The 14,921-nt window shown below is 46.5% G+C and overlaps 1 protein-coding gene across 1 annotated transcript in view; it reads right to left on the minus strand.

Annotated features, from left to right (window-relative positions):
* The window catches only part of SV2C (synaptic vesicle glycoprotein 2C), a 128,111-nt gene extending 113,465 nt beyond the window's left edge, over positions 1-14,646 (minus strand). Inside the window, exons 1-2 of the mRNA XM_078781858.1 lie at positions 14,317-14,646; positions 10,924-11,167 (exon numbers count right to left, since the gene is read on the minus strand). Of these exons, the coding sequence (XP_078637984.1) occupies positions 10,924-11,167; positions 14,317-14,646 (574 nt within the window). The remainder of the gene's footprint in view (positions 1-10,923; positions 11,168-14,316) is intronic.
* Between the last annotated feature and the right edge of the window lie 275 nt (positions 14,647-14,921).

Consider the following 14,921-nt stretch of genomic DNA (forward strand, 5'->3'; position numbering starts at 1 on the left):
CTCAAGGCCTATGAGTTGGCTCCGGAAGCTTACAGGCAAAAATTCAGGAATGCCAGGAAGAGGGAGAGTGAGACCCATGTGGAGTTTGCCAGAGTGAAAGAAAACATGTTTGATCGGTGGTGTGAGTCAAAAGGAGTCGGGAAAGACTTCGAGACATTGCGGGACTTGATCCTGGTGGAGGAATTCCAGCAGTGTGTCCACGAGGACATCAAAGTGTACCTGCAGGAAAAGAAGGTACCAAAGTTGTGGGACGCAGCCACCATGGCAGATGATTATGCCTTAACCCACCGAATAGGGGTCCGCGAACCTAACTCCTCGCCTAGATCTCCGCAGGGGAGGTGGGGAACAGCAGGTGCGGAGAACGACCATACATGGCGGCGGCTTCGAGATGATTATGGGGACAACTATGATACCCCACCGGTTCGAAATCAGAGGGATGCGGGCCCAAGACCAACTTATAGTTCGGGGGGCCCGAGGCAGACCCCGAGTTTTTCCTCCGGACCTACTTGCGCGTTTTGCAAGAAACCTGGACACTTGATGTCCAGTTGTTACCTCATGAAAAGGGACAACCCAGAGCGGAGTCCGACTATTACAACTCCGAATGCGATGGCTAGCGTAAGAAATCGCCATCAAAAGGGTTACCAACCATTTATTTCAGAGGGGTTTGTGTCACTGGATGGAGCCTCGACTAACCGGAGACCGGTTAGGATATTGAGGGACACAGGGGCCCATCAATCTTTAATGCTTGAAGGCATTTTGCCATGGTCCGAGGAGACGGCAACGGGGGATAGGGTGCGTTTACAGGGGATCGGGGGCGGTGTTAGTGCTCCCCTTCAGGTCATCCAGTTGGAGTCCGATTTGGTGTCAGGACCGGTCACCGTCGGTTTACAAGCCACGCTTCCTGTAGAGGGTGTATCTGTGGTTATCGGGAATGATTTGGCCGGGGGTCAAGTTTATGGTAACCAGAGGGTTGGTAAAGAGCCCAGCAGGGAAAATAACACCACACCAACTCGGGATGGCGACAAAAGTGCCAAGTTATTTGTAGGGGGACTGAACTTCAAAACAGAGGAAGAAGTTCTGACCTCTGTCTTCAACAGATATGGGCCGCTGGTGGAAGTGCGGTTGGTAAGAGACTGGGAAACGCAACAGTCAAGAGGGTTCGGCTTTGTCACGTTTGCCAGCACAAAAGACGCCAGAGAGGCAGAGAAGAATTGGAATGGCAAGGATTTGGAGGGTCGGACCATAACAGTAGGGAAGGCATTTCGTAGGCGTCGAGAGGTCTACAGGAGAGGACAACTGGGCGGTAGTTTTGGTGGTGGCCGCAATCAATATTATTATGGAGGCTCCCTGAGTTACAGCAGCTCCCGAAGGAAGGATTGTCAAAGTAGTGGCCGAGAAGGAGACCGCTATTCATGGGACTACAGGGACAAGTGGTCCCACCATAATTATTAGGGAAGTTCTGAGAAGTTGAAGCACTGAAGGCGGCGGAGCCGCCGAGCCAAGATTCCTACACGAATTAACCGTGAACGCCGTTCCTAAAGGCGTCCATGTAGTGAACTTTCATGCACGGACTAACCGTGAACTCCACGTTCCTCAAGGCGCCCATGTAGAGAACTTTCCTGCACGGACTAACCGTGAACTCCACGTTCCTAAAGGCATCCATGTCGTGAATACTCGGCTTGGCCTCCCGGAAAAAGTGCTATCGAGTTGCCTAACTTTGGATCTTTGATCAACCCCTTAACCTTCATTCCCAAGAAACTGACGGTCAAAGTCAGAGGGTCATGAGATGGAGTGTGATTTGGCAGGGACAATGTCGTTGTTGGTACTTAGTCCAGAGGGAGTAATCTGGAGGGGTTGAGTTATCTGGTTTGTTTCTCCAAATTGGCCGGCAACGAAAGTTTTCGCTGGGTTCAAACTTTCTTTCTTGAAGGGGGGGAGTGTTACATATTTATGTGAATGTATGTGAATTACCATTCAGGTCTTTGCTTATCCGTGGGTAGTATATTAAGTTGTTGTGTAGTTGTTGTGGTTGGAGGGGCAGGAGCCCTTCTGAGGGAGTGGCCGGAAACGGAAGTGGCCGGAAACGGAAGTGACCGGAAACGGGAGAGGAAAAGACACGAGGAAAAGGACGAGGTTTCTTCTTCCTCGCCCGCTCCGACAAAAGGTGGTATCGACCTTGCACTGCGTGAAAAAGCGGCGTTCCGAAGCCTGTCTGGCGAGAGGAATTCCCGGGGAGTACCTGCCCGGTGGAGACGTCAAGTTGACGTGGGGCCATGCATCGACCCCGCGTCTGGAATCGTTCGCGGCACCGTCCAAACAGACGCGTGCGGGTCGCACGTTGGGGCCTAACGCGCCTTGCAAGCGGCGTGGGGTTTGGCTTGCTCTACCGTACCCGCTCCGCGTGGCAACGAGGGGCTGCAGCCACGGTGCCTGGTACGATACCTGCCCGGTGGAGAAACGTCCACCCGGGGTTCGTTCAACCGCCCGAGTGCGGAGATGCCGACCAGTAGCAGTATCTTGGTCAGGAGGGGCCCAGAGACATTGTGAGGAGCAGAGACCGAAAGGGGGTGTGAGTACTCACCGGGACACACATGTATAAGATGGCCATCTTAATCATAGGGAATTGATTGTGAATTGGGAATTGGTGATGATTATGTATGGTTGATTGCTCGGGGAAAATCTCCGTGGTTGTGTCCTTGAAATATTGTTGATGGTTGTGTCATTGAAATTGTTTGGTATCATTACCATTGAAATATATCCTTGAACGTCAGTTGTCTCTTGGGTGAAATTCATATGGCTTGCGTGGCGAAAGCGCATATATAATACAGCTTTCTGGCGAAGTTCCTCTCACGGTCCGGGGGTCACTGAGACCAGGTATTCACCGAGGGGACCACGTAACAGAATCAACAATTGCTAATTGAAATATTGGAATTTTATTGATGACATGTCAAGTTTTTGACCAAGATACACCATCTCATCAGTTTGTTCTACAGTACAGAACAGCACAGGGTGCAATGTCAGTCCCCTTTCAATAGCGTGTGTGGCCACCATTGTTTTGGATACAGGCAGTGCATCGTCGGCGTATACTGCCTACCAGTCTTTGGATGGATTGCTGCTGGATTCTGTCCCACTCAGTCCTCAATGTCTGAAGCAGCTCTGCCCGTGTCCTGGCCCTGCCAACTACGCGTCTCCCAAGCTCATCCCACAGGTGCTCTATGGGATTCAGGTCAGGGGAGAGCGCAGGCCACTGCATGGTGTTGATGTTCTCGCCTTGGAGAAATGCAGTGGTAAAGCGAGCAGCATGGGGACGAGCATTGTCATGCTGAAAGGTTCTCAGTTCTGGGTGGTCTAGCAGGAATGGCAGCAGATGAGGTCGCAGGATGTTATCCACATACCGCTGGGCGTTAAGATTCCCATCCACAACCACCAGTGGCGTCCTGTACCGGCCTGATATAGCGGCCCACACCATCACACTTGGGCCACCCCACCTGTTGGCTTGACGCACGCAACAATCGGCATATCGCTCGCCAGTTCTTCTCCAGACACGCTCACGCCCATCAGGACTGTCCACACAGAACCTTGACTCATCGCTGAAAGCGACCTCGTTCCACTGCACCAAGGTCCACCGCTGATGCTGCTGGCACCATCTCTGTCGGTTGCGGCGATGGGCAGCCGTCATCACGGGGCCTCTGTATGGTCTTCTGGCAGTCAGACCATAGTCATGCAGTCATCTTCGTGCAGTATCATTGGAGATCCGTGGGTTTGCATGCCCCGGAGTTTCTGCCGCAGTGCGGATGCTGGACGGAATCGATCCCGCAGGTGACTTCGGACCATCTACCTGTCCTGCCTTGCAGTGGTGACTCTTGGCCTCCCTGATCGAGGTCTGTCATCTGCAGAGTTGTGGAGGGTGTCTCTGTCCACCAAGGCCGATATCGTCTGGTGTGAACAGCCAAGGCGAGGTGCCACCTAACGGTAGCTCAGTCCGCCTTGCAGCATGCCCAGGGCACGCTGCCGTTGATCCCTTGACAATCGTGGCATGTTGATTGAAATGCCCATTTTGCACTGGCCTTTTCAAAGCCAATATCAAGACATCACTTGCAGCTCATTAAAATCATCCCGTACCCCTTGGCTAATCACTGACAGTCAAAACGGCTGTTCAACAGCTGTGCTATGAAGTGACCATTGAAGGTTCAAGTGACCATCCGTGACCGTTTTGTCTGACAGTGAGGACACTATTGTCCACAAATAAGTTCACACATTTACTACACGCAGTGTTATTGTTGATATTTAAAGGTTTCAAAGGTGGTAAGTTTCTTTTGCGTTTCAGTATAGAAATATCTATTCCCTTTAGATGACAACAATAATAATACATGGAATCAAAAATGTTTACAGTGGATGAAAACCACCACAACGGAAGTGACGAATCCGTAACAGCTAAGCAAGAGCCAATTTGGCTAAGCTATTTGCTATTGGCTAAGCAAGAGCCAATTTGGCTAAGCTATTTGCTATTTGCTATTGGTTAAGCAAGAGCCAAAAAGCTTGTTAGTACGTGGAATGCTATTGGCTAAGCTATTTCTATTGGCTAAGCAAGAGCCAATTTGGCTAAGCTATTTGCTATTTGCTGTTGGCTGAGCAAGAGCCAATTTGGCTAAGCTATTTGCTATTGGCTAATGAATGAATGAATGAAATGAATTATTGGCTAAGCAAGAGCCAATTTGGCGAAGCTATTTGCTATTTGCTATTGGCTAAGCAAGAGCCAAAAAGTTTGTTAGTAGGTGGAATGCTATTGGCTAAGCAAGAGCCAATTTGGCTAAGCTATTTGCTATTTGCTATTGGCTAAGCAAGAGCCAATTTGGCTAAGCTATTTGCTATTTGCTATTCGCTAAGCAAGAGCCAAAAAGTTTGTTAGTAGGTGGAATGCTATTGGCTAAGCAAGAGCCAATTTGGCTAAGCTATTTGCTATTGGCTAAGCAAGAGCCAAAAGGTTTGTTGGTAGGTGGAATGTTATTGGCTAAGCAAGAGCCAATTTGGCCTTGCTATTTGCTGTTGGCTAAGCAAGAGCCAATTTGGCTAAGCTATTTGCTATTTGCTATTGGCTAATGAATGAATGAATGAAATGAATTATTGGCTAAGCAAGAGCCAATTTGGCGAAGCTATTTGCTATTTGCTATTGGCTAAGCAAGAGCCAAAAAGTTTGTTAGTAGGTAGAATGCTATTGGCTAAGCAAGAGCCAATTTGGCTAAGCTATTTGCTATTTGCTATTGGCTAAGCAAGAGCCAATTTGGCTAAGCTATTTGCTATTTGCTATTTGCTATTGGCTAAGCAAGAGCCAAAAAGTTTGTTCGTAGGTGGAATGCTATTAGCTTAGCAAGAGCCAATTTGGCTAAGCTATTTGCTATTGGTTAAGCAAGAGCCAATTTGGCTAAGCTATTTGCCATTTGCTATTGGCTATGTTACGTGCTCCTCCCTGACCCCCTGGTCACGGTGTACCTCCGAGCCCCGAGAGGATTCACGGCAGAAAAATGTGTTATTCCGTATGTCAAAGATCAATGGTGAAACCACACCAATTGTTACTCACAAACAAATATTGTATTAAGATCACACAAGAATAACAGTACAACAATAATAGTAATCAAAAGTACAATCAATATATCCTATGATGGTACCATCAGTTTCGTAATATACGTATAACTCACTGTGCTCCAAGTGAGTGAAACAAGAACATTCCCCAATGTCTCTATTCCGGCATCAAGCCCAAGTTTATTCCGGTTTCAAGCCAAAGTCGATCCCGGCTTCAAGCCAAGGTCGATCCGCTCCAGCGATCATCAGATCAATGTACAATCGAGACCAGAATCCCGTTGGGTTGGCAGTTACATTCCTGCTGCCAAAGCTGCGCAAAGGCGCCCTCCAGGCGACTGGGAAATCCAAAGGCGCCCTCCAGGCGACTGGGAAATCACACCCTCGGGTATGGACATTCCACGGCTCACAGTCGGCGAACCGCAAATTAACCTTCAAAAGCCACGTTGCACACACACACACCAGATACGTCTGAAAGGGGTGAAAACGGCTGAAGTGAAGCAAAGACCTTGCGCGATGCGCAAAGCGCGCGAGTCAAAATGGCCGACTGCCCGTTCTCGAGACGTAACGGCAGTCCAACGATTCTCTTCGGAATCGACCGCAAAACCTGACACGCAGGTTGATCTGTCACAGCGATAACAACTCTGTCGCAGGAATCCCTTTCCTGGGAAACCCAAAGTTCACTCGTGACTCTTGCTCGCCAACGTTCGCTCCAGACCGCAAAGCAACTATGCTTCTTCCCCGACTCACTCGCTCTGCCTTCTTTTCTCTCCTCTTCCTCTTCGTCGGCTTCCGGTTCCGGTTTCATTTAAAACATTAACTTTTTTGTACCTTTTGAAAATAATAATTTCTATTTCCCTCAAACGACAACAATAATAATACATGGAATCAAAAATGTTTACAGGGGACAACCCCACAACCACAAACCACAACAACAGAAGTGACGAATCCGTAACAAATGCTATTGGCTAAGCAAGAGCCAATTTGGCTAAGCTATTTGCTATTGGCTAAGCAAGAGCCAAAAAGTTTGTTAGTAGGTGGAATGCTATTGGCTAAGCAAGAGCCAATTTGGCTAAGCTATTTGCTATTTGCTATTGGCTAAGCAAGAGCCAATTTGGCTAAGCTATTTGCTATTGGCTAAGCAAGAGCCAATGTTGGTAAACAAGAAATTGAAGGAATCAGAATTGTCTGCAGAGTATGAGATAACCTGCTGTCAATCCAAAAAATCATTAGGATAATCATCCTTATTGGTCTTACCAAAGAGGTTATTAATTTCACGTCATGTATTATTACCTCCGCCACCGAATGTGGATGGAGGTTATGTTTTCACCCCTGTCTGTTTGTTTGTTTGTCTGTTTATGAACAGGATATCTCAAAAAATTGTGGATGGATTCAGATGAAATTTGGTGGAGAGGTTGGGTGTGTGACACGGACGAAATGATTAGATTTTGGTGAAGATCCGGATCAGGATCTGCATCGCAGAAAATCTTAAGTGATTCTTCACCATTGAGAAATAAGGCAAAAGATGATATACAGCACGATATCTCAAAAAGTTGTGGACGAATTCAAACGAAAACTAGTGGATAGGTTGGGTGTGTGATAAGGAAGAATTGATTCGATTTTGGTGAAGATTTGAATTCAGATCAGGATCAGAGATTTTTTTCGGTAATTCTTCAACATTGAGTGATGGGCTAAAACCGATTTGTAGCACGATATCTCAAAAAGTTATGGACGGATTTGGACGAAACTTGGTGGACAGCTTGGATATGTGACAAGGACGAATCGATTCGATTTTGGTGAAGATCTGAATACGGATCTGGATATGAGAATAAAAAAAAAATTGAAGTGATTCTTCACCAAATTTGTGATAGGGCCAAAAACTATATGTAGCACAATATTTCAAAAAGTTCTGGAAGGATTATTGCAAAACTTGGTGGATGAGTTGGGTAGGTGAAAAGAACACGTCGATTCGATTTGGTTTCAGGTCCGAATCCAGATGTGGTCTATCAGTGGGATACATAATGTAAACTGTTGAGCCTGGCGAAGGTATGCTCTCTACCGTATGCCATTCTAGTTAATATTTGTTTTTATTAGGATCCAACCTTTTAGGGTAGTAATGTTTCTTTGAGAAACAAAACGGATCATTGCACTAAGCCGATTGGGGAAATTGTTGTATTTGCGTTAGTTTGCTGATATTGGGTTTTGTAGAAAATGCTTCCACAGCCTCTTTTTTGTAATTGCACGAAGTTATGATTGATTGTGATATCCAGGGTTCGTTTATTTTTGGGTTCGCCAATTGTTTTGATGATAAGTGGGAAATGGAAGTTATAGATTCTGCTGAAGATAGAAAGATTCTCGAAGCAGAGTCAGCTAGTTCAAATTGGTAAAGCTCACTCCAATCAGTGGACCCAATTTCGGGAAACAAAAGCATGGAGTATTTGGCTGTGGATAGCATATCCAATCTTCCAACAAATTTGTTTCTTATCGAAAGAAACAACCGCTGGCTTATAAATGAGGTCATAACCCACTGCTTTCAGTTTGGTAAGCTGCAGGTAGCAATAGCCCAGGCTGTAAATGCAGGTAAAGGTTTTGTCTGACAAGGGTCGACTTGGACCAATAAAATTAAATAGTGAAATTATTTTCGATTAATTATGGATGGTCCAGGTCTATTTTCTACTTGTGGGAAAGTGCTCTACTGTGTTGTAAATATAATTTTGGTCTCAAACCTTCTCACTTTGACACCTGAAAGTTACTATAATTTTATTTACTTGTTTATACACAAATAAACAACAACTGTCCATGAAAGTTGGATAAGACTGCAGCATACATTTCCAATAAGAGCCAACGTACATAATTCTAACACAAAATAGTGAAAACTTTGATCCCTCCAACCCCTTCCCAACTGTATTCCATTCTTGAGTTGGCCAGTATGGTATTCCCATATGAGCACTTTGCTCATCATGCTGAGATTCAATGTTAAAATTCGATTAACAGTACTATTTTGATTTGTGCATCATCTACAAATGTTCTTGTAAACCCATGTAAAAATATACACATTGATGACCCCTAAAGTCCTTGCCCTCCATGCAATATCCCATATTGCAAGCCCAGCTGGGGCCCACATGGGTTTTCGTTGGTTAGGTGGGCTGAACTGGACTTGGGATTTGAGTGGGCTTTGAACTGGGCCCTATGTGGGTCCCAGGTCGGCCAAGCTATTGTTATTTTCAGAAGTTTAAAAAATGGCAGGTATATATATGTATATATCTTCTGTATATTGTATTTCTTAAGAATCATATTAAAATCGAATGCCTGCTGTTATTTTTAACTGTGAAAGCTGTTTTTTATAACAACAACAAAAAGCAAATTTAGCAATATATGCAGGTGTGTCTTTTATTCATATAATTTAACACGCACGAGAATTTACTTCTGTGATTCGTGAGCGGAGTGAGGTCAATGATAATCCGTACGGAGTGACTCTCTCTGTAAAGCTGCTCTCTCGGTCGGGAATGGATGGAGGACCTAAATCAGGACCGCTTCAAACAAGAGGCCAGTCAGGACTGTCTCCTTGGGCATATCTCGGGCATTCGACACAGCATGGCATTCTGCTTAGCTTGCCAAGTTCTCTCCATGTGGAATATTAGATCATCTTCATTCCTGGATTGCTGACTCCCTCTACTCATGCAGTCGATGCCTCTTCTCTCCTTTCCCAGGCAGAGGCTGGAGCACCTCACACCAATGTCTTTGGCCCAGTCTCATTCCTCATCTGCATATAATGATCTCTATGATACTCTGGAAAACCCTCGATTCCTTTTTGCAGACGACTTTGCATTGCGTCATACAATATTCCATCCCACTGAGCAGCTGTGTGTCATTCAACTGTGGTATAAAGCAGCTGTGTTATCCTCCACTGATGTGGAGATGATTTAATTAGGTTCCCCTTGGATAAATGGAACATATCTTTCAATCCTGCTAAATCTCACAGTCTCACCCTGTCGCTCTGGAAGGATTATCAAATGAACTCACATATTTATTTATATGATAACACACTGGAAGATAATGAACATGTCAACCTCACCATCAGCCATAACCTCACATTGGCAGACCATATAGCAAAGCTACCTCCAAGGTTAGCTGCAGACTGGCATCCTCGGATGTTCCCAGTCTTTTCTTGAAACATCAGAGATACTCAGTGTACAAGACCTTTTTCTGGAGCAAAATAGAATACTGTTCTACCCATGGAATACTGTGCTCCAGCATTAAATCGGTCTCTCCTGGATTATATGTAATCTAAAGCTGTCAACATTATCGGAATCTCCCAGAATAAGACAGAATCCCAAGTTCTGGTGCTCTCACATCGCACAGAGGTCGCAGCCTCAGTTTTCTTTATTAATCAACCTCTCCTTCATTCTCGCTCCCTCTGCTTTCTCAATCATCCGACCCTCCTGAGCAACTCCAGGATGTGTGTGTTCTTCCAGTAATTCCCTCCTAATAATCTTTTTTTCAAAATCAAGGCTGACTGCACACCACAACTCTTCCGTTTCTTGCTTCTCTTGCCTGTAGAACTACCTTCCAAAGGTTGTACTATCCCACTCTTCCTTCCAGTCCTTCCCAACACATGGTGAACTGCCATGTCATATCACCTCACCGCCCCCACAACCCCTGCCCGACCCTTACAATTTTTATTGCTACAATTAACCCTCCGGCCTAATGTGACATAAGACATGTTGGGGATTAGAAAGTAAATCTTCCTTAATTATAACCCAGCCCTGTTGCTTTCAGGTCGCAGCGTTTCCTCCTGCTCTCTGTGTCCTCACTTCCTGTTCATTTATTTATTTATTTGCTTGTGTCCAGCTGTTATCCTGCTGCTCCACTATCGATTCATAATCTTTGTCGCTGAATTCTACCATGAGCCATGATCTTGTAAAAAAAATAAAATAGAAGAGGAAAACCTCATCCATCCATGCTCCTCAAAAGTCCTCTCTCATTCATACCTGAAATATAATTTCTTCTAAATAATGTCCCTTTTCCACCCATTACTCCATTCCCTTAACCACATTTTCAGCTTCTTTCCTGCCTTCTTTCTTCTCCTTTCTCAATTATTTTTTTTTAATCAATTTATTTTCTTCTTAAATCTTTCCCTACCGCTGTTCCCTAGATAAGTATTAATCAGGGTGCCCCTAATGCCATTGCCTGAAATAGCAGGAAATACACTTGAAGCAGTAAATGTTTATGGAGGAGCCCGTCCATGTATTATAGGAGGACGAATGACAAGGATATTATCACACAACGGACAGGTTAAACTGCCAGAGCGAGGCATGATGGCGTTAAATGTCTCAACATGCTTACCGAGCCAACCCTTATTCTTCTGTGAGAGACACATGTCCTGTTCAGCACTGGGCAGGACGAAGCCCACGACAAACATCTCAACACCGTCAGCCATGAGAGCCAGGCCCAGCGTCAGAAAGAGACTCCACTGGAAGCGCCCGTGGCCACACTCTTGCAGGATGAGCTCAAACTGATGCGCCTGCTGCTCTTCTTCAGTTAGAGATTCTTCCCCAACTTTCAGGTCCCATGCGTCCTTCCCTGCACTCTACAGGCACACGATAAATAGGAAGTGACACTGTGGGATATTTAACGTCCACCAGCTAATGCAGGCTGGCGGAGACAAACACACTTTGTGATGCAATGTCACGTGGTCATGCCTGCAATGCACCAGTTTATACTCAGGTCGAGATTCAAACCCAAACTAGACAACACAAAGCTAAGTTGTGCATAATGATGCTACCCAGCAGCCAATGATGCCACCCTGCAGCCAATGATGCCACACCCTCAGCCAATGATGCTACCCTGCAGCCAATGATGCCACCCTGCAGCCAATGATGCTACACCCTCAGCCAATGATGCTACCCTCAGCCAATGATGCTACGCCCTCAGCCAATGATGCTACCCAGCAGCCAATGATGCCACACCCTCAGCCAATGATGCTACCCTGCAGCCAATGATGCCACACCCTTAGCCAATGATGCTACCCTGCAGCCAATGATGCCACACCCTCAGCCAATGATGCTACCCTGCAGCCAATGATGCCACACCCTCAGCCAATGATGCTACCCTCAGCCAATGATGCTACACCCTCAGCCAATGATGCTACCCTCAGCCAATGATGCTACGCCCTCAGCCAATGATGCTACGCCCTCAGCCAATGATGCTACCCAGCAGCCAATGATGCCACACCCTCAGCCAATGATGCTACCCTGCAGCCAATGATGCCACACCCTTAGCCAATGATGCTACCCTGCAGCCAATGATGCCACATCCTCAGCCAATGATGCTACCCTGCAGCCAATGATGCCACACCCTCAGCCAATGATGCTACCCTGCAGCCAATGATGCCACACCCTCAGCCAATGATGCTACCCTCAGCCAATGATGCTACGCCCTCAGCCAATGATGCTACCCTCAGCCAATGATGCTACCCTGCAGCCAATGATGCCACACCCTCAGCCAATGATGCTACCCTGCAGCCAATGATGCCACACCCTCAGCCAATGATGCTTCCCTGCAGCCAATGATGCTACGCCCTCAGCCAATGATGCCACACCCTCAGCCAATGATGCTTCCCTGCAGCCAATGATGCCACATCCTCAGCCAATGATGCCACATCCTCAGCCAATGATGCTTCCCTGCAGCCAATGATGCGACACCCTCAGCTAATGATGCTTCCCTTGCAGCCAATGATGCCACACCCTCAGCCAATGATGCCACACCCTCAGCCAATGATGCTTCCCTGCAGCCAATGATGCCACATCCTCAGCCAATGATGCCACATCCTCAGCCAATGATGCTTCCCTGCAGCCAATGATGCCACACCCTCAGCCAATGATGCTTCCCTGCAGCCAATGATGCCACACCCTCAGCCAATGATGCTACGCCCTCAGCCAATGATGCCACACCCTCAGCCAATGATGCTTCCCTGCAGCCAATAATGCTTCCCTGCAGCCAATGATGCCACACCCTCAGCCAATGATGCTTCCCTGCAGCCAATGATGCCACATCCTCAGCCAATGATGCTTCCCAGCAGCTAATGATGCTACACCCTCAGGCAATGATGCTTCCCAGCAGCCAATGATGCCTCACCCTCAGCCAATGATGCTTCCCAGAAGCTACTGATGCTACCCCGAAACCCAAAGTAGCAGTGACATCACATATTAGGAGGTTTATTAAAAATCGATATTTAATTAGCACAGAAATATTAGAAATATGTGCCTGCTTTGAAGATTTCACTCCCTCTCATTACAGCAACAAAATCCAGCACAACAACTCATGGCAAATGGCTGCACTGCTCATGAACTACAATATGAGGAAAACTAGATGTTGTGGTGCTATCCACGGTTGATCAGTAAGTTCGTAGCCTGATAAGAAGCAGTTTCATTACATAACTTGATTGCATTTCATACGTTGCAAATCTCGCGCAAAGCGTGCGTGTGTTTTACGTTCGGGGAAGGATGATCAGCTCATTTCGTGTGCACAACATGGCTGCGGGTCGCGTCGTTTTGGGGGGCACAGCTGTGCCGTCGATGCTCGGTGCCCCCTGTAGGTTAGAGCAGTAAATTGTAATTTGGCTAAGGTGTCAATGATAGTTCGCCTACTCTTCGTGAAGGACACAGTGGGATCTTTAACATTCACCAGCAACCGATGCTGGCAGTCCGGCCTCCAGCCGAGCATCAAACGGATGGCAGACTCATCGATGCCCTGCCTGTGAAACACCAGGGCAAGTCTATAAAGCCTGGTTGTGTCGGGAATCGAACCTACATGTGATGGATAGCTCAAAAGGCGAGTATGAATTAACCTACAACCCCACACACATCTTCTTGTCGAAGCTTCCCGATGGTAATGCAAAGTTATTTTGTGCCACATTGTGCACGACCTTCCTATTTTAATTAAATAAGAGACCGCATTTAATGAAGTGGGTTCAATTATGTTTTAAAGTAGTTATTTTAACCGAAATTGATCAGGCTAGAGATCTATACAAGGAAACCAGTCATCAGGTAACAAGTGACAAAAAGCCGCCCAAAGCAGAGCCATATATCAGGTTGTTCTAATGGGGTCATGTTTGGGTTACGTCACAGCCAAGCTAATTCGCAAAACAGATGCCCCTCTCTGTGGTGCGCGATTGCATTTGCTTGTCGCATGCCAGATAACAATAGGAGGTCTGATCATCCATTTATATCGACCATGCATCTCCTCTGCCACTATAAAGAAAGCAGGGCTTATAGACGAGAGCGTTTGGAACGTTGGAGAGAAGGACCCTCTGAATAGGTCTGCGGATTGAGCTACGTGTGGAAATTTAAAAGGTGTTCCTGATTAATTGTCCCCTCAACTCTCAGTGGCAGCTTATTCTCCACAGCCGAAAGCTAGAGGTGACGCCTCGACTCAAACAACAATTTGTCATGTGATCTACTAATGTAGACTACATACAATCCCAACTGTTGGTTACAGCATCCCGAGGCAAGCACACCAACATTTGGATGATGGTGCCAACCAACCCATCATTTTCTGTTCAATACTGAGTACCTCAATCAGAAAGCTCAAACTTATCTCCGCAATCTAGAACTACTGGAGGTAGTGCTTACTGAGGACCTTATCTGCTCCTGTGAAACTGTAACATTGATGTTCGTCATGTCACCAAGTGGCACATCTTACCAACTTACTTTCACCGTAAAGAGATGATTATCTCACCTGATGCATCTTGTATTCACCCGGAATACCCTGATACTCTCCCTCATAAATCTCATCGTCCTCATCGTGTCCCTCAGTTGCCTCGCTCGAGTTTTCCGCAGAATCACTGGCTCCGTCTTCACCCGGCTGCCAGCGATCTCCTATCTTTGCCTCATTCTCTTCGTCATCGTCGTCATCTTCTCCAAAGCGCGAGTATGATCGTCGCGTGTACTCGTCTTGGACTCGATTCACCCCGTGGCTCACCTTTTTCTTGGCTTGCCTCTTCACTTCCCGTGCAATGTCTCGAGCACCTCGCTTAAACGCCACACCTTCATGGGAATCTGGCTCCATCACAGCCACAATAACAGAAGCGAGGATCTACCGTTGTGGCCACCACCTCCTCTTGCGGAAGAACCCGAAACTTGGGGTCCTTGAATGCTTCGTGCATCAACAAAGTAAGCAGCCAAAATTATTCGGTCTCACTTTGCGTTGCTTTTCAGATGCACCAGTCACAATCTCACTTCATTATTTCATCCACTTTCGTCTTGGGTGCTGATAAAACATCTGTCGTGGCCCTGCACACAGGCAATCAGATATTGACAAATTGAAATTTAAGACATCACAAC

The sequence above is a fragment of the Myxine glutinosa genome, chromosome 7 (assembly GCF_964187855.1).
Source record: "Myxine glutinosa chromosome 7, kmMyxGlut1.1, whole genome shotgun sequence".
NCBI lineage: Eukaryota > Metazoa > Chordata > Myxini > Myxiniformes > Myxinidae > Myxine > Myxine glutinosa.